General features: G+C 36.4%; 1 protein-coding gene across 9 annotated transcripts in view; it reads left to right on the plus strand.

Moving 5' to 3' along the window:
* Positions 1-27963, plus strand: part of ANO10 (anoctamin 10) — a 200072-nt gene that overhangs the window by 121738 nt on the left and 50371 nt on the right. For all 9 annotated transcript variants that reach the window (XM_087917765.1, XM_087917770.1, XM_087917772.1 and 6 more), the window contains 2 exons: positions 346-474; positions 12620-12736. In XM_087917765.1, coding sequence (XP_087773891.1) covers positions 346-474; positions 12620-12736 — 246 coding nt within the window. The remainder of the gene's footprint in view (positions 1-345; positions 475-12619; positions 12737-27963) is intronic.

The following is a 27963-nucleotide window of genomic DNA, read 5'->3' on the forward strand; positions in this document are numbered from 1 at the left end:
TATTTCAAAGAATGTGGGGTATCATTGAATAAACCTAGGAATCTGCCAGGGAAGAGGAATCCAGAACATTCTCTCTGGTCAATTAAACAAGGGAAATAAATTCCTCATGAAGAAAATGGTTCTTCAGCTAATGTGGCCAGAAGTCACTTAGGCTTTATAGATTATAATCATCACTTCAAATTGCATAGAACAGCCAGATGGCAATCAAAGTAACAAAAACAATATAAGTGTATCATTGTTGAAATTATGCAGATTCTTATCCATTTGTAGGTATGAATGAATATTAAACAGAAGAGTATCAGAACATGTGATTGTAGTAAATACATTTTTCCTTGTTTCTTTTAGATGGCTTTTCAAACTATGACTGTAATCTCAGTTATTACAAACTGTATCCTAATTGGCATGTCACCACAAGTAAATGCTCTCTTCCCAGATTCAAAATCTGAACTTATCATAATTGTAGTGTTGGCAGAGGTAAGTCAAGGTTTAAATATTTCTTATATTTTATATATCTAATTTACATGTTACATATAATTTCTTGACTACCTTAATCTTGGCAACCAATCATTCCTAAAACTTTCATTTTACTTTATTGATTAGTCCTTGGGCCATATCAAAGTGCAGAGTTCCAGACACAAATTTTTACTAAAATCTGATAAAAACAATTTAAATGGAATTGGATACAACACAATTTAAAATGAAATTAGAATAAAATATGGTTTAAAATGAAATTGGAATAAAATACAATAATTTAATATATAGATAAATAAAATAGGATATATTTCGGTATCACCCCTATAATCTACCCCAATCAGTCCCAGATATGCCAATCTCAATCGAACCTTTTTTCTTGTGTTGTGATAAATGTTATTTTAAGATTCTGACCGCATATTAGGTAAGTTGTTTTGATATGGGGATCCCAATGGGTTATTTGTTTGGTATATAGACCAAGGTACCTGTCTCTTACCTTCTTTAAAAAAAAAAAGTTTTATTAATTTTTGAAACCAATACACAAACAAACAAAACATAGAATATAGGAACGTAAAAGATCTTTTCTGGAAAAGCAAATAAGGCATCTTATTTAAAAACCAAGTAATTCCAAATTTCCATATTTCCATACAGCGCAATTTAATATATATATTTATCTTATCTGTTCAACTTAATATATTTTCCCAACTTCTCTTTATTCCTTTCCTTCTATTCAATTATATTTCTTTTAACTTGAATTATATATTTTCATTGTATCCATCTGCCCTATTTACAATTTCATTATTTAGTTTTCAAAGACCAACAAAACATAAAACAGAAACATAAAACCTCCTTTCTGAAAACTACATATAAGTTTTGAGAAAACAAATAAACATTGTTTTATACAACATAGTTCCAAATTATCCTTTAAGCACATACATATCTTTTCCATCTCGTTATTTCTCCCTTTAGTGATATTCCTCCTAGGCGTTATTAATTCTCAGTCAAACATAGATGCCCAAAACACAAAACGTAAAGCATAAAACATCCTTTTGGAAAGTGGCCTATCCCCGGGTTACATCTTTTTTTAATAGACCTAAATCAAATTCATGCTCACCTTATATACCATTACTTATCTTATTTACCATTCTATATTTTCTATATAAACTTCTCCCCTCTTTTCATTCTCTTAATTATATTTTGTTTATTTAATCTTAATTTAGATCATTATACTTGTATTTTTTGTCCGTTCTTTTTCAATTATCCATTTATCTCTTCTCTTTAACAAAAAATTTCCCCTGGAATCACTAATTGAAGTATGGCGCCTTTCTATCTTTCCCCTAAATTTGACAATTTAAATAATGCATAATTTCCATTCTGATTCTGCATAGTACATTCTACATGTTACATTTTAATATAAGAAAATAATAAGTTTATAATATAATTAACTATATAATTTCCATTCAAATTCTTCTTAATACATTATTATAAGTGGGAAAACAAAGTAATAGATTTATAATAACATTTAGACAATAGCAAAATAAACTCTATAGCCAAACCTTAAACATTTTACACATTCCCTTAAATTTTGTTAAATGTTAAAATCTATCATTACTAAGCATTTTAATGTTTAAATATTTTTAAATCTTATAATATTCCAATTTACTATTTCAGATACAAATACTACAATACTATCTTGTGTACTTTTGCAGAATCTTTTTTTTTATAATTATACTTTACCCTTTATCTCTGAAAAAAATCTGCTTTTTTGCATCTTGTTTCAAGCCTTTGTGGATTTTTTTCCCTTCCTTTCTTTTCCGGTCTAGCCATTTTACCCCCCCATCTCCTAACCTTCGCCTTTTTAACTTCCCCTCTCTGTTGTATTCCTCTTTTCTGTTGCTTTCTGAGATTATATGGATTTTTCACCTTGTTTTTCTCTTTCTTGGTTGTTTTCTTAAGTTTTAAATTCTCCATTTTCCTTCCCCTCTTATTTTCTTTCTTAATTAAAATGTTTTGTCCATAAAAGATGGCGGCTTCTTCTTCTTCTTCTTCTTCTTCTTCTTCTTCTTCTTCTTCTTCTTCTTCTTCTTCTTCTTCTTCTTCTTCTTCTTCTTCCTCCTCCTCCTCCTCCTCCTCCTCCTCCTCCTCCTCCTCCTCCTCCTCCTCTTCCTCCCAAACATCTTGTTGTTGTATTTGCTGGTAGGTAGAAATCGCCATTTCTAAAAAGTGGAGGGTAGCTTCCAGAGAGCCCTTGCCTTCTTGTCCTTCTTCCTTTAATTTTTCAAATTCCATTTTTAATTCATCCACAGATAATGCCATTTTTCTTTCTTTTTAAAAACAACCCAAATGTTTTTAGAATAATTTCCAAACGTTCCAAAGTCATCAAGCAATCCAAACAGACATGAAATATTTCATCTTCTTCCCCTTACACTTTCTCCTCCTGGGGCAGTATTAATTACAAGTCTCAAAATGTATTTTAAAGCCTTGTTACAATTAATTTCTGTTCTTATAATCTTCAAGGCGTCTCCTCCAACAAAGTTTTAATTAAAAAAAAAAAAATTCCCCCTTCCCACTTATAACAAAGAGCTTTTGGTTTTTACCTTCTGTAGAAAAGCGGGTTTTTCAATGTCCATTTGCTATCTCCGTGAGGAAGGAGAGTGAACTTTCCCTTTTAGATCTTTCGTTTGCCGCTCAACAGCCTCCTTTGGAAACAATGTATCGTTGAAAAAGTCAGATTTCCAGGGTATTTAAGTAAGTCTTAATGTCCCGGTTCAGCCAGCGAAACTTTCACTTTCTACTTCTTCCACCTGCACCAATCTTGTCCGGTTGTAGATTTCTTTGTGGCGGCCATTACTGACCACCGCTCCACCGCCTCTGGAAAAAGGAATCTAGCTGGCTGGGGAAAGGGATTGCGATGTTCCCAGACCCCTATCTGGATCTCCTCTATCTTCTGTTACCCCTCTGGAGTAACGACAACCCCCAAATCCAATCGGATCAGCTGTACTTCAGCAGCGAGCGCAGCAGGGACCCGCAGAGTTGCGGATTCCTGCTGCCACCAAAGCCTTGCAACCGGAATTTTGTCTGTCTCTTACCCTCTTATACAGGGAACAATCAAATAGGATATGTGCCAGGTCTTCTACCTCTGCCACTCTGCAAATGCACAGATGTCCATTATAGGGTATAGAATGGAATCTCCCATATCTGACCATTGTGTTAAGCTGTTCAAATCTCGCTTGCATAAATATCTCCCTAAGATGTTTTGGCAGTTGTAACTTCAAATAACTGTCTATTTCAAAAGTATGTTTGTATTTGCTCAGACATTTCAAGTTACCCACCTTACTAAGGATAGCTATATCATTTTGTGCTTCTATTTCCTTAATTTTTGGGGTAGCTCTTTTTTAAAATTGTTTTCCTGTTACAGAAGAGACAAGAAGGCCACAGCTACTTACAAAATTTGTTAGTTTGGTGATCCAGGATGATTATTGTGACTATGATTTTATTTGTTCTAGTAGACTTAACTTGGGGAGTCTATCAGTCTCCATTTCATTGACTTTGTGCCAGTAGTTATGTACTCTAATTTTGGATAGTGCATGAATTGTATGAATTCCCAATTCATCTCTAACTGCTGCAGCAGATGTTCTTAGATCTATACCCAAAATACATAGCAAATGCTGGGACTGTGTTTGTTCTAGTACTGTAGTTGAATATAGAATATAGACCCCAAACATCTGCTCCATAGGGGCATAGGGATAACCTTAGCTTTATATACTTTAGTTCATGGGGCTGAGGACCCTGAGTAACTATGATTCTTTAATTTAAGCAACATATTCAAACAAGCTTTTGCTCTAAGTGTACTCCATTGATGATGACAAGCCCAAGATCCAGTCTTGGAAAAAGTTATGCCTAAATATACAAATGTATTAACTGTTCAATTGGTTTATTGTCTAATTGCCATCTATGTCCCTGATGATGTTTTCCAAACAGCATAATTTTTTATTTAGATTTATTAATCATTAGGGAGTTATCCTGGCAATAGGAGCTGAATCTTAATAGCCTACACAATCCTACTTGTGAATATGATAATAAAATCATATCATCATAGAGCAAATTGTTACAGTATGTATTTAGGATCATTGGCATATGTACCATGGGATCCTTCATTAACTCTGGCAAGCCGTTGATATATAAACTAAATAATAATGGGTCCAGGGTACACCCTTGCCTTATCCCTTTATTTGCCTGAATCCTGTTAGTCAGAGCCTCATTAACTTCATACTGCACCTTCAAACAGGTATTTGTATAAAGGGGTTTTAATCAAAGCCAGCAGTCTAGGTTCTAGTTTAAGAGATGTCAGTTTACTTCATAGTACTTCTCTGTTTACCATATCAAATGCTTCTTTCTCTATAAAAGCAACAAACAGGGACCTCCCCTTTAAGTATATTTGGCAATTAGATGGCTTAAGACAAAGCAGTTGTCAACAGTAGATGGCCTTTGTCTAAAACCTGCTTGTTCTTCTGCGAGGATATGGTTTTCCTCCACCCAGATTTCAATTCTATTCAAAAGGAACCTAGCATATATTTTTGCTACAATGTCAATCACACCGATGGACCTATAATTACTAGTATCATTTTTATTCCCTTTTTAATATGGGGACAACTATTGCCATCTTCTACCCATCTGGTATGTGGCAGGTGTTATTTATATGTATAAAAAGACCTGCCAATATTGGACCCCACCCACCAAGAAATTTCTTAAATAATTCCATTGATAAAAAAATCCTCACCTTGGGATTTATTGCTCTTTAAGCTTTTAATGATGGATTATATCTCCAAGGGGGAGGAGTTCTAAGGTTTGTTAAATCACTACTTAAAAACAATTTCTCTGCAGGTTCTGTGGAAGCAAATCTACATTGATAATAATTATCCCAGTCCTCAGCAGATATTGGTATATCAAATGCAAATTTCCGTTCCTTTAGGACACCTGCTACAGTCTTCCCAAATGTTACTGAGACTTTTGGCAGCCAGCTTGAGTTCTGACCAGATTGAAATGGCAAAATGTTTTTCTTTAATGTTATTAGTTTTTTTGTGTTCTCTTTTTATATGCAGCATCTCAATTTATATATGAGTGGTAGGACTTCTCTGAGTGAGTGTCATGGCTGTCTTCAATTTCTTTTTTAACAATTGACATTCAAAATCAAACCAGCAAGATTTTGGCAGGGGGTTTAGTTATTAAATGTTTCTTCAGCATATTGCAAAGATTAAAAAATGATTTGGAAACTGATAGCCAGTCGGTTGTAGATGACTAGATTGTTATAGCCCAATTAACATCATTCTCTGTTTTAAGACTGTCTAATATTGCATTTGTATCAACTTTAGCCCAAATTAACCTTTTATTTCAGGTCACCTTTAAGTTTTTAGTGAGACATCTGTCAGCCACATACATCTGAACACCTTGTAATGTCAAGCTCACAGGCTGATGATCACTTTCATCACCTAAATGTACAGTAACCTCTGAAAAGAGGTCAACTTTATATCTTGAAACACAAGATATCTAGCATGCTACTTGAGTGCGTTGAGTGGCAAGTGTAAGGGTATATGTAATTATTATGCTTATCTTCCAGGATTTGAAGATTACCTTTAAAAATTGAAGAGACTAGGAACAGACCAGCAATATTACTTTTGGTGACTCTAGAAAACCACTGAGGATGATTGTCAAGAAATTCCTTTGGGAATCCTTTCTTTTGAGCAAACTCACGCAAAGATGGACCTAATTTAGCATTAAAATCTCCAAGCAATATAATTATGGCTTGAAGATACATATATCATCTAGTATAACTTCTAAACATATCCAGTAGTCAGAGTTATAATACAGGGATGTGTTTGGAGGAATGTAAATATTTACCAATATTAATTCAAACTCCTCATATCTAAATTTCTCAACTAGAAAGTATGAGAACTTTCTTGAAAACATAATTTCCTGATTTTTTCTCTCTCTCTTGCTGTTTATTGTATCCAACTAAGAAAAGAAAAGGAAGCAAGGCTAAGAACAACTGTCGGCAGTGTTTGAGTTTACATCCATAAATCCAATATAGGTAGTCGTCAACTTATGACCAGTCATTTAGGGAACAACCCCCTCCCCCCAAAAAGGTAATTATGTCTTGAAGTTACATCCACTGTAGCACCCCATGGTTGTTTATCTTTAAGGCCAACTTTAGAGAAGCTGCAGCATGCCTCCCCCTGCCTATTCACCCCCATCCTTCAGATGCCACTTCAGATTCCCACAGGCATTGGCCCTGTTTGCCATGCTATTGGATTCTATATACTCTTCCCCACCCCATTACCCATGTTTTAATCTCCAGAACTCAGAAGTTTGGGATAAGGAAAGAGGATAGGTCTCTCCTCTCCACATGGCCCAATCCAACAAACAGCCATTATTTTCTGAGCAAAAAATATGTTGATGAAGCTAAGGCTAGCTTTAGTGAGGAAAAGAAAACAGAATTTGGAAATTGAGAACATTTCCAATTGTATTTTTAAATACATTTTATCAATAGTAATAAATTTTGTTCATTTGCCATATATATATATATATGCATAGCTCCGCATTAGGGGTTTCTCAAGTTTCAGTCTAATATATCTTTATATCATATTCTGGGGTCAAGTTTTCTGTTCCAAATTTAAAGTTGCTGGATTCTCTTCCCACTTCTAAAAATGAATCTCTCTAGATCAAAGTAACTATGCATATGAAAAATTAAGAAACTGGTTATTTATAAGACCATCAATAGTATAGACTATGAATAGAAATATATTATTTTATTTTGCTTTATTTATATGATTTATATAGCGAATCATTTCTCACAAGTATCTATTGGCATCTTACAATAGTAAAACCTATCAAACATATCTCTGGTTAAAGAAAAACCACATGGGTGTTTATGAAAATAGAAAATAACTAGTTTTCTAATTCAAGGGAGCTGCATAAGGTAACTGCCATTACTTTTCCAAACCTGATTCAAAATCATTAATTATATGCTTCTTGAGTGAAGCCTAATTAAAAGTATTTTATAAATTTTTCTAAACCTTATACTGAACTGAATTGTTGATCTGTTATGGTTAGATAACATATTTATAAGTTGTTCTTACAAAATGTTTGTTATAAAGTGATCAATCTTAACTTCATAATTATTTTATAATATATTTGCATAGAAAAAATTAATGGATGCATTGTCCTTGTCTCATTCATCTTAATAAATTGATTGAGTTCCACCACAAGGGGGCATGTGAATATCCAGTTCAGAACAAGCTGTTATGTAATTGAATTCTTGTCTTCCATGAACTCGTAATACTATGAATGTCAAATGAAAACATTAATAGTCTCAAGTAAAAGAACTCAATAAAAATTGAGTACAATTCTGTCCATATTTACTCAAAATTAATCATTGCAATGTTCAATGAAACTTAACTATTTAGTAAAGTCAAACCTTAGTTTCATAAGTACCTATGGACTATGGAGTCACTAAGTAGTCATCAGTAAACTAATTTAATCTACATTTATCATAAATCTGAATAATATTCCATAGCCCAAAGCTGTGGTCCTCAACCTTTTCTTTACCACAGACCCCTCTTAAATACTTTTTGTGGCCAGGAACAATGTCCAAGGACCCCCAAGACTAACTCAAGATTTAAACCATAACATTTCTTCAAGCCTTCGCATACCTCCTGTGATGACATTAGAGTGCCCTCCCATTCCCTCAGAGATCTGCAGACCAAGATTGAGAACCACTGGCTTAGAGACTTGTATAAGTGCCTTTTTAAATTAATGTACTGGAATATAATTCATAATAAATTCATTATAAAGAAAAGAAAGAATCAAATAAATCCAGAAATGACTGTAACTATAGCTCTTTTATTCCCTCAGCTCTAATGCTTACAATATCCATTTTCCATTTATCTGCCTCTTCCCATTCTTATTTCACTTCACAGCTGTTTTCCTTCTTTCCATAAGAATTAGCATTTCTACTGGCATTTGCTGAATGTACTATCATCACGCAAACCATTTCATATCAGTTTATTTTCTATCTTGCTTCCCCTATCTCCAGTTTCCATATCCCAGTCTATTCTCACCTATGTAATGTATGCTATATTATATCTAAACAGTAGATTATCTGTTAATACTTGTTTCTTTCTGTTACCATTAGTTTCAGTCTTTTCTGTTCTTTGCCTATATAGTACAATAAGTTCATTTTTGACATAAAATTGTAAATTTAAAATAAATATGAGAGGTTTTCTCTGAAAAAGAAAGCCATTTTTAATGTTAAACATAATGTATCATTCTTTTACACTTCAGTCTTGCCCATCTTTTGTTAACCTGGAGACCTTGCAATAAGCATGTGCTGTAGAGCCTTGTTCATGTAGATACACCATCAGGATTCTCATACAGTTATTTTAATTAATGAAACTGATAAGTTTCCTACTTCAAATAAATGAATATTTTCCTCTTTTTAGTATAGCTTCTTGTAATTATCTTACAACTTTCTTTATAGTACTACATTCCTAAAATATTTTTAGAAGTTGAATTATTTTATTGCATTATTTTAAAATTTTATGTATCCCTCCTTTTTTAATTCAATAAATTATTTAGAAAAGCACTTTTTTCTTCCTGGAACTTGCCTTCATGGGCTTTTCTGGAATCAGCATGTTTGATACTAATTACAAATGTAGGATTCCCCTTCTCCTTCCGTTAGCTAATAAAGAAAAACAGTTTGCAGTATATTTAATTCCTCCAGTTGTGCTAATTAACATTGAAGATGAAATTGGCAAAAAAAATATTTTGTTGGCGGATCTAGTGCAGATAGAGTGTAGAAAATTTGACAAGATTAAAAAAGGATTTTTTGTTATTTGAGGACACAGTGTACTATTTTCTCCAAAGTGCAGGGTTTTCCCTTAAAATACTTGCTGACATGGAAGTGTATCCTGGTAACCATAAGTATTTTGGCTTTCTCTAGAATTAAAGGATTTAACATGTTATAATAAAACTGTTGTAACAATACAATAAAGTAGATAAAGAGATGTATCTAAACATTAATTGATATTTATTATATTTATTTATAAAACAAAAATTATTACTTCACTTCCATTGGATAGTTACGCATCTTTAAAAGAGGAAATTGTTGGGTTCAAAAAATAGTTGACAATGTTGTACTCAAAAGACAGCATTGGCTCAATGATTGGTTGTATATTGCTTCCTTTGGGACAGATGTTATTTCACATATTAATTCTCCCTAGTACACTGGTTGTTTTGCAAACATTTAAGCCTGAAATTACTAGGAAGTCAGTAAAAACGGATATTCCATTTATTTATGATTGAAACCATTGTAATAATAATAATATATAGGCACATGTCCATCCATGAAGATTCAGAAGGAAATTTGACCTAACTGGGATCACAATTTGACCTAACTGGGATCACCCAGGCGAAATCAAGAATTCCTTGAAGCCTAGTTTTCTACCAACAAGTCAATAAACAGACATATTGACATCAATCCTGTCTACTAGTCACTGAGGAATGAAAGAACTGCATCAACCATGATGCTGAAGATAACATTTAAACTGAACAAACAGCCACTACTACACCACAACAAAACTATAACCCATCAGCTCACAAGAAATCAGACCATGTCTCAAAAACAATCAAAACAATCAAAAACAATCAAACAGTCTGAAACCAGACCATGACTCAGAAGTATCTGAACAAACAACACTAATTTACATCACGTAGAGACAGTACTTAAAACCAAAGACCATGCCTCGGTAACAAAAGCCAGCCAATCAAACAGTCCAAAGACCATAACTCAGAAGTAGTCGAACAAACAACATTCCCACTAATTTGCATCACACAAAAAGATATTTAAAGACCAGTGTGCTAGAGTTTGCAGAAATTCAACTGGCACACAAGTAAATAATTCAGCAGGATTCATTTATAGAAGAAAGTTGTTTATATACAATATAAAACATGATGCATGTATACAATATCCATACAACATGGTAGCAAGTACATGGACAAGAAACAAGCCAGAACCAGCAGAATTCAGAATTACAGAAGTTCTATATTTATGCAGACCAGTTACCCTAAGCCACGCCCAGTCTCCAAGCTGTCTGACATGGCTCACAACAGATTCTGTTTCTTAATCACCAAACAGTTCCCATTGGATGCTTTGTTGTTATGGCTATCCCAGCTCATAATTTCTTATATACTGACACAGTGTTCTGACAGACGAGCACAATTCAAAGTGCACTGATGATGTCTCATCAAATGGTGTTGAAACATTTGCAACCAAATTGCCAAGCACAGATATCAAACCAACAACCTAAACTACCAACCTGAGCTACTAATATTCAAATACATTTCATAGGCACATATTTTCCATCAGTTGTAAAATGTACACATTTCCCAACAATTGTTACATGATCTAAAGAAGTTATTTCTCCTTGTGTACTTGAGCAAATGTTTATGTATCAGAAGTGCTACTTGTAGTATAATGAGAGATTTAGATTGCATATACAGTTTACATGCTTAATGTCCCAGTTCACACTAAGTATTCATACACTGGCTTGATTTTAAACAGTTTACTGGAGCAGTCACATATTAAGGCGAGCAGAGCAATTACATACATACTCTGGAAATGCTTTGTTTGAGAATCAAGCTGTTAAAGAGCTCAATCCAAAATAAAAAACTGAAAATGGGTCCAGAGATACAGATAGTCCTTAAGTTACAACCATAGTGAAGTTTATTCATTACAGTTGAAAATCAGGATGGCTGTTAAGTAAAGCATGGGGTTCCTCGGGCAGGGGAGACCCTGAGAGCCTAGTACAGGTACAAGCCCACCTGCCTCAGGCCTCCAAAGGCCTTTCCCACCCCCTGAGATATTCCATGTTCTTTCTTCCCCTTGAGATCCCCACAGTGGCTTGGGCTCCTTTCCACTCCCGTCACAATCACACACTTACCTTTCAAAGCACCCAGGAAGTTGGAGAGAAAAGGAGGAAAACTGTTCCATTGTTAGGCCGCATGGCATAAAGCCATAAGCAGCTGTCTTTTTCTGAGCGTAGCTGCAAACCACTGTGACCCATGCAGCCCAGCAATGAGGCAGTTTATAACTGTGCAGCATGATCACAGAAGCACTGGTTTGAAAAATGACAGTCCACCTGTGGAATCCCAGCCACAGAGATGGACCTAAACTTTCCCCTGGTTCTCTGCTCAGGCCTGAAGCTATGAAAGTACCCCATTCATATCTATTGGTTGTGATGTTTTCTTGGCTACTATGAATATTATTGTTTGTAATTGCTTTGATTTAATATTGTTTTCCATCTATTATTTGTTCAGGGGGTAGCTATACAAATTAATTAAACATTTAATTATACTGTAATTATTAATAATAGTTCCATAGTGTCATTTGATCATATTTATCTTATTGTGACTTTATATTCTAGTAATGGTAAGGGGAAATGAAAGCTCAAAATCCATGGCATGTATGAATTGTGTTTTATGCAGCTTGAGCCCATGAGCCAGCTCCACAGTGCCACATTTTTACAATTTGACTTTGAATACATATACTTCAAAAGTTTTCTGCTTTTAAAAGTATAATCGTAAAATAGTTAGTTGGGATTATCTGTCCTTACGTGAAAACTTTGCTATCATCACAGTCTAGTTGAGTAATTTATTATAAATAATTGTATTATTTCAGAGTCAGTTTGATGTACTGTTAAGACTAAAAACTGGGTGTGTATGATTCTAGTTCTACTTTAGTCACAAAGACATCTGAGTAACCTTTTCTGGTCAATTTTTCTCAGCCCTGGAAAGGAGAAAGGGCAAACCACTTCTGTAAAAGTCTTACCAAGGAAACTGCAAGGACTTGTTCAAGCAGTCTCCATTTGCACAGACAAATTGAACAGAAGAAAATAATTATGTAGGCTTCTATATGAATATCAAGAGAAATCTGCCATAGAGAATTTTTTCTTCTTTCTATGAGTATCTCAGAAACATAGTTTTTCAAATTATGATTATTAGCTGTTGAACTAAAGAGCGAATATTTAAGCACAACATCAAGATACTAAGTTATTATCCCTGAATGCTATTTTATTCATCTCCTTTTTTTCAGCATTTAGCCCTAGCAGTGAAGTTCCTTATGTCCTATGTGATAGCTGACAAACCCCGTGATATTCAGATAAAACTGGCAAGGCTAGAATTTGTATCTTTGGAAGCACTGAAACAGCAGGTAAGGACTCTGATACAGGCAAGACAAATGCAGAAAACTATATTGTTTTAGTCTGTAGAGTTTCTTACAAGGCAAGACAAATGCAGAAAACTATATTGCTTTAGTCTGTAGAGATTCTTACATATTGTTTTTCTTAATTAATTAAATTATGTGACAATTACTCATTTGTTTAAAAAATATATGATGGTAACAGCTGTTCAATTTTTAATTTTGAAAATAATATTAATCTATAATATATGTCTGCATACATGTCTGTAGGTCTACATGTATATATCTCCACTATAATCCTCATACAATATTAATTGCCAACATTAAAAGGTTTAAGGTTAATTAATAGGAGCTGTGACGGTGCAGTGAACTCCACAGCTAGGAGTAGAGCCCAGACCAGCTCAAGGTTGACTCAACCTTCCATCCTTCTGAGGTCGGTAAACTGAGGACCCAGATTGTTGGGGGCAATATTCTGGCTCTGTAAATCAGCACTATGGCGTGGTATATAAGACTAAATACTATTGCTATTGTTAATGACATTTGGCATGTAATGTATTCTTAACAGGTCAAAAGTAGAATGGCATTTTCCATTTAAAGATTCATTCAGTAAAATTTCATTTGATGCCACAATCTTTCCCATTAAGTTTTCTCTTGATAATTATACAATGTCCCCTTGAGTTTCTTAGCTATTTTATTACATATTTATTTTGACACTGTCATGTATAACAGTATGGCTAATCCAACAAAATATTTTGTCCATTATATGGACAAAATAATATCGTAAATATCTAATACAATACTCACAGTTTTTCCATTTCAGCTCTCTCCTTCAGTATGATCAGATGTGTTGTAGAGAAAATGTTACTGTATGGCAAATATTAAGATTCTATTTGAGCTATATATATGCAGTGTGTGTTGTGTGTTTCTGTCCATGACTTCCCAAAACACACAATCCAAGTAAAGCTTGAATCTAATATGTTGAAGTTGAATTTGGGGTGAATCCTTTGGAAGAATCCTTTGGGAAGCTTGGCAGGGAAAAAAGGAGGGAGGGAGGGTAGCACCCCCTTAAATGCACTCCCGACCCTCATCTCCTTGAAGGGCAGAAATAGGATGGAAATCCACCTCCTGGATTTCTCCTGGCAAATCCCAAAGACACTATTTCCTCTCTCTTTCCCTCCCTCCTTCTTTCCCTGCCAAGCTTCCCAGCGGATCCTCCCAAAGGGGTGGGGAGGAAGCTGCCCAGCCAGTCTGTATTCTTAAGAAACTGATGGGGGAATGAGAGTAAAGAAAACTTAAAGAGGGGGAAAAGGTCCTGGGGGGGGGGTCGGGTGGATGGAGCAAGAGGAGAGTGCCTGACCATACAGGGGATGAGACCATGACCTGAAGCTCTGGGGCAGAAAGCAAAGCAAGGCATAGGGGGAGAAAAACGATGGCATCACCCTTCCACTGCCGCTTCCACCCACCAAAGCCTGAATGACTTACTAGCTTGCAGGACGTTGTCGATGCAGCCGCCATCAAGCAAAGCGATGCCCCTGCAGGAGGGCAAGTGGTCCTTGTCGGCACTGGGGTCTGTCCCGCCGCTGCTGCCGTTGTTGGAGATGGCGCTGAGAGAGGCGCCACTGCCGGCGGGAACCAGGGACGCTACAGAGGTAGCTCCCCCGCCCAAGAAGCAGCTGAAACGCTGCCGGCAGAGGAAGTGGCAGTGGCGCAAAGTGCCCCTCCGCTGCTGAGGCTGACATCCACGACAACAACACCCGCTCACTGACCCATCCTGCAGCCAGCACCATACCCGGGTCTGCAGCAAAGGTGCTTGGTGGGGGTAGGGAGCCATCCACGCTCCGGCATGATCGGCTGTTAGAAGGCATGATCGGCTGGTGGCAAGGCATGGCTGCCCGCAGGGCGTTCCTAATGGCAAGTTCCTCCCACCCTCCCCCCATTTCACATGTTTTAAATAGGCCTAAATTTGGGGGGAGGGGCTTAATTTCACCTCATACCTAGAAAACATGCTGGGCCTTCCTATTGGGGGGGCATATTGTTGGAGAAAAACGGTATTAAAAATATTTTTATGTTGACATCATTTTAATAAAATGCACTATACTCTTTCAGATTCCTTAACATTAAAGGGAAAAAAAACTTTTAAAAATCTTCATTTTAAAACTTTAAACTATTCTTTGAAAATATTTCTAAAATCAAAACATTTTAGCACATCCTCTTTTGGCTACTTTTTAACATGTACACTTTCATATTTTACAAGGTTTAGGAATTACTCAAGCATTATATTTAAAGGGGAAAAAAAGAAAAGACCCATTTCCAAACTACAAGTATTAAACACTACTATATAAATTACAGTTTTATTCTTTTAAAACATACTGAACACAAACAGTTGAGGCATCGATTAACAATACCTCTTCCAATTTATCTGGATTAAACTTCATTTTGATTTGACATCTTTTTTTTTTAAGCTGGCAGATCTCTGATTCGATCTGAAGCATGATCTTCCGTGCTTATTATGAATCCCAATTGGGAAAAGAAGCAGAGTGAAAGATTTACAAAAAGAGAGAAAAATATTGCCTATGACCATTTAGTTTACCTAATCCAGTGAAGGAGTAACTACTGTACAAAAATGCTGCCCAGCTCTGGTTGTTTAGATTTGGAGGAGAATAATTCAAAACTTAAGGATAACTGCATTGGTATGTCGGACTGTTGCTGGCCTCTAATGGAAACATGCTTAGCTGTTAGCTCCAGCAAAGTTTATTCCCACTGAATGATATGCCAATTTATGTGGTAAAATGCAATTCAAAATTTAACAACTTCAGCATATGGCAAAAGTTTTTTTTATGGTTGCATTAGATCTCAGATAAATTTAACCTATAACCACACCATGAGACTTAAAATTTAAAAACCTACAAGAATCATTGTGGTCACCTGTTTAGCATGACGAATAATAAATCAAAATCTCAATTCTAGCATATGCTAAAGAGAAAAGTTATAAGTCTATTCAGTTGACACTTCATGACTTCATCAGCCCTTATATAATATAACAATATATTCACTGTTGTGGTCACACCACTGCATCCTACACTGTCTGAGTAGTGTTATTTCTTTGTGCAGTTAGAACCAGGGATGGGATACGACAGGGTTAACTACTGGTTCGGGATTTACGAGCTTCCCTACAGGCTGCGAGCTGTGTGCCTGTAAATCATCATCAGCAGATGCCTGTAGAGAAGCAGCCTTTGAAACAGCCCTTTTTTCTTGCTGTTCTAACTGCAGCTGTGCCTCGTTCGGCAGCTGAAGTTGAAAAATCAGGAAATAAAGATCAGGTAAGAGCTTGGGTAGGTGGGCGGGCAAAAACATCAGCTCTTCAGAGCTACCGGTTCTACAGAGGTGGACAGAACCGGTAGAAACCCACTCCTGGTTAGAACTGTTTCTTTCAGTATGAAAATATTTCCTTTTTATTCACAGTAAGCTCACCTGACTGTAAACAGCCACTGTGTTTCAGGCAATCAAAATAATCCATTTGTGTATGCAGTATTTTAAAACAGATCTTAAATATGTAGGCTAGCTCTAACATTGATATTCTTGAGACTTGTTTGAAGACTGTCAAGTTTTTTTAAGTACTTGGATTTTTTTTATAAATAATAATTTGGGTAAAAAGAACTCACTGCTACCTTGGTAGAAAGCACCCATGCTTGCTTGTTGTTAAGCTTAGAAATCTTTGAAAGCTTTCTGACTATAATCTGTTTCTCTCTTTTTCTGTTTTGTACTACTGTTAAACAAATCTGGTTCTTGTGAGAAGTCAGGCATTTCTACTGCTTGGTTGTTTGGCCTTAGGATAAATTTGTGGAAGGCTTAGAGCAAAATCTGCCAATCTGGTGCCCCCCTCCCCAAATATTGAATTATGATTCCCATTATCCCCAATCATTTCTCTTACTTGCTGGGTTTGCTAAGAATTGTTCTAAACAATTTCAAGCCAAATGCTTTTGGAAAATACCATTTCCATTTTTCTGCAGAATTAGTAGTAATGTTTAGTATCATGTCTAGATTTCTTCAATATGCAAATGGCAATACTTCCTAACCAGAGAGTAGAATACAGAACCTGTGTACCTCATACCCTCCTGAATGATACCTACAGGCAGATCTCATATGTATATGTGAAATGGGCAGCTATAGAAATGGACATCAAAGAAATTGCTGTGAACAGGAGTTTGTGAATTCAGGAACAATTTCAAAAGCCTAAGTTATATGCCACTGTAAGGTACTTTTATTATAAACACTAGCATATGGGATGTAATAAAGGAATTGATTCAACAAGTGCTTGTTCATGTCAGAGAACACATTCAATTTGATTTAATTAGTTTATACATATATAAAAATTCAAGTTGTTTTGAAATATGCTATTTTTATTAACATTATTTTTTAAATAGTCATAAGATCTGGACTTCTGACTAGATTGAATTGCTTATATCTCTCATTTAAGCAGTGGTGGGATCCAGCCAGTTCTCATCGGTTCACTAGCACTGTTTGTTAATTTTATGTGCGGTTCAGTGAACCGGATGAATTTGCTTGGCCTGGCCCTGCCTCACCTCACCCACCCCCTCCTGAGGGTTCCCTCCCTGAGAAAATGACCTGTCTCAAGATCCCATGGACAACCTGGGCTCTGGCAATCAAGTTCCATGCTCATTCCCTCTCTCTACAAAGCAAAGTAATTGCAGAAAGGTGCTGCCAAGCCGGCTTCAGAGAATACAATTCCTAATAAATGCATTATGTGCAGAGAAATTCATGCTACAACCAGCAAATCACGTTTTCCAAGGAATTGATGAAACCGATGAAATCCTGGCTGGCTCTTTAGCCAGTTGCTGAAGGAAAGGAGCAAGGTATAAGGCTGCCCAAAAGTTCCTTCCCTTTGTGCAGCAAGGCAAGGTCCATAGCAGTAACGAAGTCAGAAAGCCCAGCAGTAGAGAAGCAGCCATGGTCCCCCTTTGAAAGCAGTCTACTAAGAAGTGCTCTGTTCCAAAACATATCTGCCAAATGTTTGAAATGGAAACAGCTACCAGGTTCTTATTATATGTAGTAGACTTGTCCTATAGCAAAAAAAAATTGGTTAAAAATAAAAAAGTGGCTAGAAGAAATGACAAAACAATAAATAGATTTAAAACCAGAAATGTTTTTGTTGGGTATCCTACCAGAAAAATATAATGAAAGAAATACATATTTAACTTTACACGTGGTAAAGCAGCGAGAATTTTCTATGCATGGAATTGGAAAAATGAAAATATATCTATAGAGGCAAATGTAATAAAGAAAATATTAGAATGTGCTGAAATGGATAGATTAACTTTGAAAATTAAGGATAAGGAGGAAACAGAATATTTTTTAACTTGGGAATTGTTGTACCAATAGTTAGAAAAAGAAGCAGAAGTTAGAAATTTAAAATCAAGGAGGATATGTATATAAAAATGAAATGTGTAATTAAATAATAATTTTTAATTAGGATAAGTAAACATTAATAGACTTGGAGGATAATAGTTACAAATGTGACATTTATAAGGTTTGATATTAACTAATTATAGACAAAACTGAACAGAGTGTTTAATTAAATAACAGAAAATGTTTAACAAGGGGGAAAAAGCGCTCTGGCATTTTCTAATAACATTTGCAGTCTTTGCGGACTGCAATCACACTGTGAGGCAACTTTTCTTTCCCAATTGAAGCCAAGGAGGCTTCTGAGGCCTCTCTCCTCGATCTGGCAGGGCGAGTACCCAAGAGAGTCGTGCTCTCTGGCTGCCCATTTCCCCAGTGCCACCCAATGGCCCTCACAGAAAAGGTTTTTTTCTTCAACTTTTCAAAGCCCTTTAAGCCAGATTCTCCCACTTGTCCGGCATTTGCTTTTCTTGGAAAGAGAGAGCCATTATTGTGGATCAGCCTCCTCCTCCCATAGCATTTGCTCTCTGGAGACAAGCAAGTCCCCTGTGTGCCATAAGTCTTTGTAGCTAAAATGGCCTGAGGACCTGTGCCTGCAAATCAAAAACATTTTCTAAGCACAGTCTCTAATCAGAGAAAACACCTTACCCAAGAAAGCTCAGGATTTTTTTTTTATAGTTGTGAATTTTTTGTCAAGTATTTTATTTTATGTTCCTTATAAATACCAATGTGTGAACAGTGCGATACCTGTAGGTATCATATATTTTAGTACAAATAAACATACTATTATTACTCATAGTTATTACATTTCATTCTCATTGTTTCATATTGTTTAAACATATCTAATACTGCCATTATTCAATTTCTAAACCTCTCTCTTTTTATTACATATATCTTTTTTTAAAACAAATTTTATTAATTTTTAAAAACAATACACAAACAAACAAAACGTAGAATCAAATAAAAAGCATCAAATAAAACATCTTATTTAAGGACAGCATAATTCCAAATTATCACATTCCATACACAATTTAATATGCATATTTATCTTATATATCTCATATTTTTCCCAACTTCTCCCTATTTCTCCCTTTCCTTTTATTCAATTATATTTCTTTTGCCTTAAATTATATAGATTCATTGTAACCATCTGTCTTATTTGCAATTTCATTATTCTCTTCCAACATATTCTATTAATTCAAACATAGACAAATAAAACACAAAACACACATACATAAAACTTCTTTTTGGAAAGCGGCTTTGCCCCGGGTTGAATCTTTTTGTACAGACATAAATCAAATTCATGCTCACTAATATACTATTTCATATCTTATTTAACATTCTATATTTTCTATATGTTTTCTCTCTTCTATTCACTCTTTTAGTTCTATTTAATTTATTTCATCTCAATTTAGATAATTATACTTGCATCTTTTGTCCATTCTCTTTCAATTATCTATTTATCTTTTCTTTCTAATACAATATTTCTCCTGTAATCACTGGTTGAAGTATGACAACTTTTTATCTTTCCCCTAAATTTAACACTCAAAATAATACATACTTTCCTTACTGATTCTGCTTAGTACATTCTAAATACTACATTTAGAATATTAAAACAAAGGGGGGAAAAAGTAAGCTTGTAATATAATAAAAACAATATTCCATGGAAAATTAAGCTCTATTGTTAAATCTTAAACATTTTTATACAGTTCCTTTAATGTATTATTAACTCATATAATATTTCAATTTACTAACTCAATTTCAAATACTAATATCTATAATACAGTCATGTACTTTTGCAGAATCTCTTTTTAAAAAAATTATATTTCACCCTTTGTCTCTAAAAAGAACCCTGTTTTTTAACATCTTGTTTTAAACCTTTATGACTTCTTTCCCCTTTTTCCCTTCCTTATCAATTCTGGCCTTTTTAAGCCCCCATCTCTCAATCTCCACTCTCTTAATCACCCCTCTCTGTTGTATTTCTCTTTTTTGTTGCTTTCTGACATTGTGTCAATTTTTCACCTTATTTTTCCCTTTCTTGGTTGCTTTTTTAGATTCTAAATTCTCCATTTGCTTTCTCCCCACTTCTCTTTTCTTCTTCTTCAACTAAGCTTATGTGTCCATTAAAGATGGCTTCTTCTTCTTCATCCGAGCTTCCTTGTTGTTGTATTTCCTGGTAGGTAAAAATCGCCATTTCTAAAAAGTGAAAAATAGATCCAGAAGAACCCTTGCCTTTTTGTTCTTCTTTCAATTTTTGAAATTCCATTTGCAATTCTTCAACAGATGAAGCCATTTAAAAACAAAAAACAACCCGAATGTTTTTATTCTTTCAAGAAATAGTTCCCCAAAGTCACAAAGCAGTCCAAATCCAGATGAACTATTTCATTAGCACTTTCTTCTTTTCATATTTTCTCTTCCTGGGGTAGAATTCAATTACATAGTTCCAAAATAATTTTTTAGAAGTCTTATCACCATCTACTTCTGGTCTTATAAACTCCAAGCAGTCTCCTCCAGTACAATCTTAAAGAAAATTCTTTACCTCTTCCTTCCCACTTATAGCAAAAGATTTTAATTTTTAATTCCAATGTTCAAAAATCTTTTACCCCCTTGGCTTTAATTTTCAAGTTTAATTACCTTCTCTGCCCAAGCAGGTTTTTCAGATTTCCATCAGCTATTTCCGTAGGGAAGGAGAGTGAGAGAAAATAACTTTCCCTTTCAGACTTTCTTCCGCCGCTTTTACAGTCTTTCTGGGAAACAATGTATCATTCAAAAGATTAAGTCTCCAGGGTATTAAAAGGTTCTCGTCCTGGTTCAGCCAAAAACTTTCACTTTCTCCAACTTCCTCCTGCGCAATCTTGTCCAGCTGCAGGCTTCTTTGTTGCGGCCATTGCTGACCACCACTCCACCGCCTTGGGAAAAGGGAGTTTAGCCAGCTGGGGAGAGGGTTTGCAATACCGCCAAATCCCTATCCGGATCTCCCCTGTCTTCGGTTGCCTCTACAGGGCAACCATATCCTCCAAACCCAATTGGATCGGAGGCACTTCGGCAGCGAGCGCAGCAAGAACCACGCACAATCGCGGATTCCTGCCACCGCCAAAGCCTTGCAAACTGGAAGTCCTACATATATCTTGTTATAATAAAATATTATATTGTTGTTCCCCTCTTATTTATATTTCTATTCTTACTTTTTTCTTCCATCTTCCATTGCTTTATTATTCATATTTTCCTTATTTAACTCTTCACATTGTATATATTAAAATTTCATCCTTCATTCTTTCATTGTTCAGTGTTTCAATATACGACGGCTATCCACAAAATAGATTACGTTTTCATCTGTAGCAAGAAGGGGCGGAGCTAGCGCTGCCATCTTTGGTCTGTGCGTCCGCCGCTCAGTCTGCATCTAGTCTTGCTAGTGGGAGTTTTGTATCGTTGCCTGTTATTTCACAGCAAACATTTGAAATTTGTGCTGCAATTGAAAATCCCTCCAGTTGTGAAGTGCTATCAGTGATAAGGTTTTTGTTGGCAAAAAAACATAAACTGATTGAAATTTTTCGGCAACTGTGTGAAGTGTATGGGGACAACATCATCACTGAAGGTGGAATGCGCCAATAGTGCATTAAGTTTAAAAATGGCCGAACTACAGCACTCAAGAAGTCCTGAATGCTTTCAAATGGGAGATTTTTCCTCATCCGCCCTACTTGTTTCCAAGGATGAAGACTTGGCTTGGAACACAGCGCTTTGACGCCTGAGATTTGAGCCAGTCAGTCACGCCCGCCCGCAGTTCCGCATCGTTGTCAAAGCTCTGTGTTCCAAGCCAGGTCTTCATCCTTGGAAACAAGTGGTAGTCGCTTGGTGCAAGATCGGGGGTGTAGGGCCGATGAGGAAAAATCTCCCATTTGAAAGCATTCAGGACTTCTCGAGTGCTGTAGTTTGGCCATTTTTAAACTTAATGCACTATTGGCGCATTCCACTTTCAGTGATGATGTTGTCCCCATACACTTCACACAGTTGCCAAAAAATTTCAATCGGTTTATGGTTTTTTTGCCAACAAAAACCTTATCACTGATTGCACCTCACAACTGGAGGGATTTTCAATTGCAGCACACATTTCAAACGTTTGCTGTGAAATAACGGGCAACAATACGAACCTCCCACTAGCACGACCAGATGCAGACTGAGCGGCAGACGCACAGACCAAAGATGCCACGCTAGCTCCGCTCCTTCTTACTACAGACAAAAATGTAATCTATTTTGTGGATAGCCCTCGTACAATTCTTATACCAATTACAATATCATTTAAACATATAGGGTAGATCTATTCATATTCCTTCCATTCATCCAATCCATGTAATTCCAGTATTAATACACATGCTTATATTAAAATATATTCTTTAATTATCATTACTCATTGTTTAATTTTATTATTAATATTCATATTGTTATTAATTTTATTATTTCACTACTAATCATTATATTATTTTGTTATGTTAATAATGCCATCATTCTTTAATTTTCCGATTAATGCTTAATTCTTATAATTCCCATATTTCACTCTTCATATCTATTTATATTAAAATATTATCCTAGTACCAACACAATATGTTCAAAATAACTATCCAGTCTAAATAATTCTATATAATTCTAATATTAATACACGTTTTTACTTAAGTATGTTCTTAAAGAATGTTTTTTTTCTTTTTTTTTTCTATCCATTGTCTCTTGGCCTCATCAGTACTTTAAGTCTTATTCTTTTTTTTAACTTGCCTCCCATATTCTTCTCTTGGATCTTTAACTCTATCTACATCTAACTATTCAGTCTAACTTTTTCTCTTCTTCCTACCCTTTTCCACTGTCTAATTTTAAAGTTATCTGTTCTAAACCCCTATCTCCTTTCCCAAAATATCTTCCTGTTTCTCTCATTTTCTTTTTAAGACTTTTAAATTATTTTTCTCTTGTTTAAATTCCTTAATCATTATTAGTTTTGTTGAAATCTTTTCTTTATTGTCTTCTTTTCACTGGTTTCTCAGTTCTGCTTTTACTTCCATTCTGCTGGTTCCTTTCTTTCCTGAACATCCTGGTCTTTGCTCGTTGTCCCTTGTATAATATTTTCCAATTTTTGGTTTATGCCGTCAAATACTTCCACCATCGCCTTGTGTTGTTTCTGTATAAACTCCTTAATGCTTTGGAACATCAGCTCCATCTCATTTAAAATTCTACTCATTTCCACCTTGTGCTGCATATTTTATTTTAGTAGATCCCACTTTTAGCCAAACATCCAGGAACCATTTATTCAAGGCTGAACTTATGCAATTCTTTATATCTCACAAATCATCAGTCAAATCCATTTAAATAGACCAGAGGGTTATCCAAACCTCCTCAAATCACTTTTATGGATTCAATCATATCACGTAGCATTCAGGGGTCTTTTAATTGAAAATCTTATTTTAATATTCAAGTCTCCAGTGATCCTAGGGTAAATGAATGTAATCCAACAGGTGTTTTCACAGTTCTTCAAATGGTTATTTCCAAGCTTGTGTATTTTTCCTCTCATCAGCAGATAGCGCTCTCTACTTCATAATGTTGTTACTGGGACATCTGATTTTAATTATTATTATTATTTCAGAATATAATTCAAGTGAAAAAGCAGTATTTTTTAAATCCATAGTTCCAGCATTTTAAAATGCCTTCTCAATACCATATCTTCTCATTTTGAGAATCCAGTTTTCTGTATTTTTAAAGAATAAACTGTTTCCTTCCTCTTTAAATCTTCACCTCCTTCCAGCTTAATCACTTAATCCCTTTCCAAAGTGCTTGTTCATTGTTTAACAAATAGTTCTAGGTAAATACTTCCCCTGAATTTCTTTGGGGTTGAAATTTCAATAGAAATAATTATTCTCACCCAGTTCAGAAACTGTTCACCAAAGTCCGCTTCTGTACTGTGCTTAGATGGTCATCTGCTGTCCCAGCTTCTTGGCAGCCATCTTAGACTGCTGCTTTTTCTCGTCGTGGCGTAGAGAGAAAAAGGCCCAGGGTTCAGCTGGAAAGTTGCAATTTCTCCAACCTTTCAAAGTGCCACACCTACAAGATAGCTTTGGCTCCTTTTGGAGTCCAGAAGCAAGGAGAGGCCAGCACAGAAACAGAGAGCTCTGTTCCCTTTGACTGGTAATGCCAGGAAGCTCCACCCCTTCCCCAGTCATGTGTATTTAGAATTGCAAGTTAAATATGTCTAGAATTGAGATTGATGCATTCAGGAGATGCTAGTGTGGGTCATAGGTAATAATCCATAACATTTTGAGAAGGGGAGTCCATGTGTGTGGATAAATATGATTATTTGAAATACTATGTCTTCAGTGGAAATATTCAGATAAATATCAAGAAGAATTGATTTAGTTTTAAATTCCACACATAAATGATCTCTCTCCCAGCTTCAATTTCCTATCTATAAAATAGGACCAATATCTGTATTTCACAAGGTGTTACAGATGATGGGAATACAGATGCTCCATATTTGTGCACAAATGTCTAAGAAAACGCTAAGTATCCTTAAATTTGGAGCTCTCTTTTCCTGAGCTGGCAGAATCTGTGTTCAACTGAATGCAGGATGCATTTTGGTTTGGAGAACAGTATCACCTCTATGTCCCAAAGGTTCTTTTTCAAGAGGCAGCTGGACTTTCTGGTTTTTCTTTGAAGACATTTTGCTTCTTGGATGAGAAGCAAAATTTCTTCAAAGAATAACCAAAAAGTTCAGTTGCCTCTTGAAAAAGCACCTTTGGGACAACCATGACCTGGATGACTGAGAATCTCTATAGATATCACCTCTATGAGAAATGATTAGGCTTAGAGATTCTAACTGGAAATATCTTCATACTGTCAGCAAATTATTGTGCAGGTACTGTAAAAAACTATACATTTCTTCATCTTCAGCAGCAGTATTTTAAACATACATATTCAAGATTGCTAGGGATTTAAATTTTATAGTGGTCATCTGCATAACAAAATCCTCCCTCTCCAAATCCTTTGACCTGAATGAGTTTTCAAACTATTTTACAAATTGGTTCTTCATTGTTGAAAATGAAGATATTGGTTGCTATTTTAGCAGGCCCAGAGTGTTAAGCTCATCTCCCATGCCAAACCCTGTATATTACTTCAAAAAGAGAGAGGTGGAAGTGTCCTGCCTCACTTTTGGCTCACTCAAATAAAAGCATTTTCCTTTTAAGTTAACCAGCACTTTGAAGCAGCATCAGTGCTGAAGTGACTGGGCTGGGGGCAACTACTTAAATTGCACATAAAGAACAGAAACTACCCTATTTTTCAATTTGAAGATGGCAGATATCTACTCAGGACTGAAATTTAAATGCAGATCAAATGCACATTTTTGCCAGAAAGGCCACCACAATTTAAAACAATCAGGTCTCTGGACAGAGTGATACCTCCTCCATCAAGGTGAAGCACATCTTGGGGACAACGAATGTGCAGGTGGACTGGCTCAGCATAGCTACAGTAGACCACTCAGAGTGGCGCCTGCATCCGAATCTCTTCAGGGAGCTATCTGAAAGGTTTGGCCATTTGATCCTCAACTTGTTTGCCACCCGGAAAACACCCAGCTACCCAGGTTTTACACCAGACTTATGACACTGGGGGCGGAAGGGGTCAATGCTCTCCACAGCCCAAGGCCCCCAGGGCTACTGTACACCTTCCCTCCTCTTCCCCTCATTCTGGGGGTAATCAGGAAGGTGCTAGTGGAGAAGGCAGAGATCCTGCTTCTAGCCCCCCATTGGCCCAGACACCCATGGTATGTAGATCTGGTAAGCCTGTCGGTATCCCGCCCTTGGAGGATTCCCCAGGACAGAATCTTCCTCAACCAGGGGGCTTTGGTCCATTCAGAGCCACAGTGGCTCCAACTGACCATTTGGCATTTGAGAGGAGACTTCTGAGGCAGGAAAATTCTCCATAAGAGTGATACAGACACAACATGTTGTATAAACCGATTTGCTCTCTATGGTTCCCATTATCAATTTATAACCGTGCCTTAATTCACAAAAGAAAACTAATACCATATTGCATTTAAAAAAACGTGATACAGACAATTCAGGCCTCCAGAGGCCTTCGACCAACAGAATTTATGATGCGGCTTGGAGAGCCTTTTGTAGCTGGTGTGTCAAGGATTACATTGAGCCCACTTCAGTATCAGTAGCTCAGATCCTGGATTTCCTCCAGGAAGGGCCTGTCACAAAGGACTGTCCACTAACACCATTCGCAGACAAGTAGCTGCTTTGTCTATGGTGCTAGCATGTGGGTATCTGGAGTCCCTCATTCAGCACCCGATTGTGCACAGCTTCATTAGAGGTGCAGCTAATCTAAAACCTCCTGTAGTGCACAGGTACCTCAGGTACTACAAGCCCTCACCTTTGCGTTTTTGAGTCATTACGGGTAGCAGGTCTGTGATTAAAGTTAATCGTCCTCATGGCCATTTTTGGCCAGACGAATCTCTGAACTGGCAGCCCCTTTACAACAGAGAACCTTTGCATCTTTCATTCAAACAGGGTGGTCCTGCAGCTGGACCTTCCTTCCCAAGGTGAATTCTTGGTTCCATAGGGCACAGGAAGTAATCTTGCCAGACTTCTGTCCTGGCGAAGAAATGACACATCTTGGATATTAGGAAGGCCCTCTGTACCTATATCAATAGGACAGCTTCTCTTCAAAAGACAGAATCCTTGTTTGTATCTTTCCAGCCAGAAAGATTAACAAGGCTACACCATCAACCATAGGCCGGTGGATACAGGTATGCATTGCCAAGGCTTACAAAGCTCCAAGCTCTTTCAGTGCCAAGGTGAGTGACATCCCATTTTACCAGAAGCTCAACCACAACGGCTGCATGGGCGACGCAGGCCTCCATCAAGAGCATCTGTAGGGCAGCAACATGGTCTTCTCTGTCCCTGTTCATAAGACACTACAAACTGGACACCTTTGCTTCAGCTGAAGTGGCCTTCAGCAGGTGGTGCTTCAGAAGGTGCATGTGGACTCGGTGACTCAGGACCAGACTGCGACCCACTATTAGGAAAGCCGGCTTTGGTATGTCCCACTCTTGGATTCTCTTGTCAGCACACTGGAGAAGGAGTCTTGGTCTTACCTGTTACATTCCTTCTTGGTGTGCTGCGAGAGAATCCATCCCCACCCTGGTGACCATCTGGTCCAGAGTCCAAGAGTGGCTAGAATCAGCACTGGAAATATGGCTAGTCAATGGCTACACTTTTGTCAAAAACTGGGATTCAGACAGGCAAAGGAGGCATGGCTGAACTTTGATAGACTCTGGGCAGAAAGGCAAATGTCAACCCATTCTTGGATTTTCTCTCAGCATACCGAGAAGGAGTGTATCAGGTAGGACTAATGCCCCTACCCTATTATTTAGATGTCAGTCACTGTCATTAGATGGAGAAGAGCAGGGATAAAGGTAAACTCCTTCTGTAACATTGCCAACAAAGCTGCATGGATTTGATCATCAAAAGATAAGTTTAATTTAAGTAGATCTTTTTTTGTCATAAGCATCCAGATGCTTTTCAAGTAGTTTTCTGATTTTGAACTATACTTCCACAAATCTTTTAAATATCAAGCCATCATTTGGATAAGAGAGAATATGTATATTACACAGCTGCAAAAAAGTTGACACTTTTATTGTTCATATATTCATTTCCTTCTTTGTAATCCAATGGACTTCATTCTTCTAAGACTGACTGAATTCTACTAAGTCTATGCTTGTGTCATCATAGATGTTGTCTAGCTATCTTGCTTTTGTCAAGTCTTTTGTATTGCTTTCTATA

Source organism: Pseudonaja textilis, chromosome Z (genome assembly GCF_049901715.1).
Source record: "Pseudonaja textilis isolate UNSWEBS1 chromosome Z, rPseTex1.2, whole genome shotgun sequence".
Classification (NCBI taxonomy): Eukaryota; Metazoa; Chordata; class Lepidosauria; order Squamata; family Elapidae; genus Pseudonaja; species Pseudonaja textilis.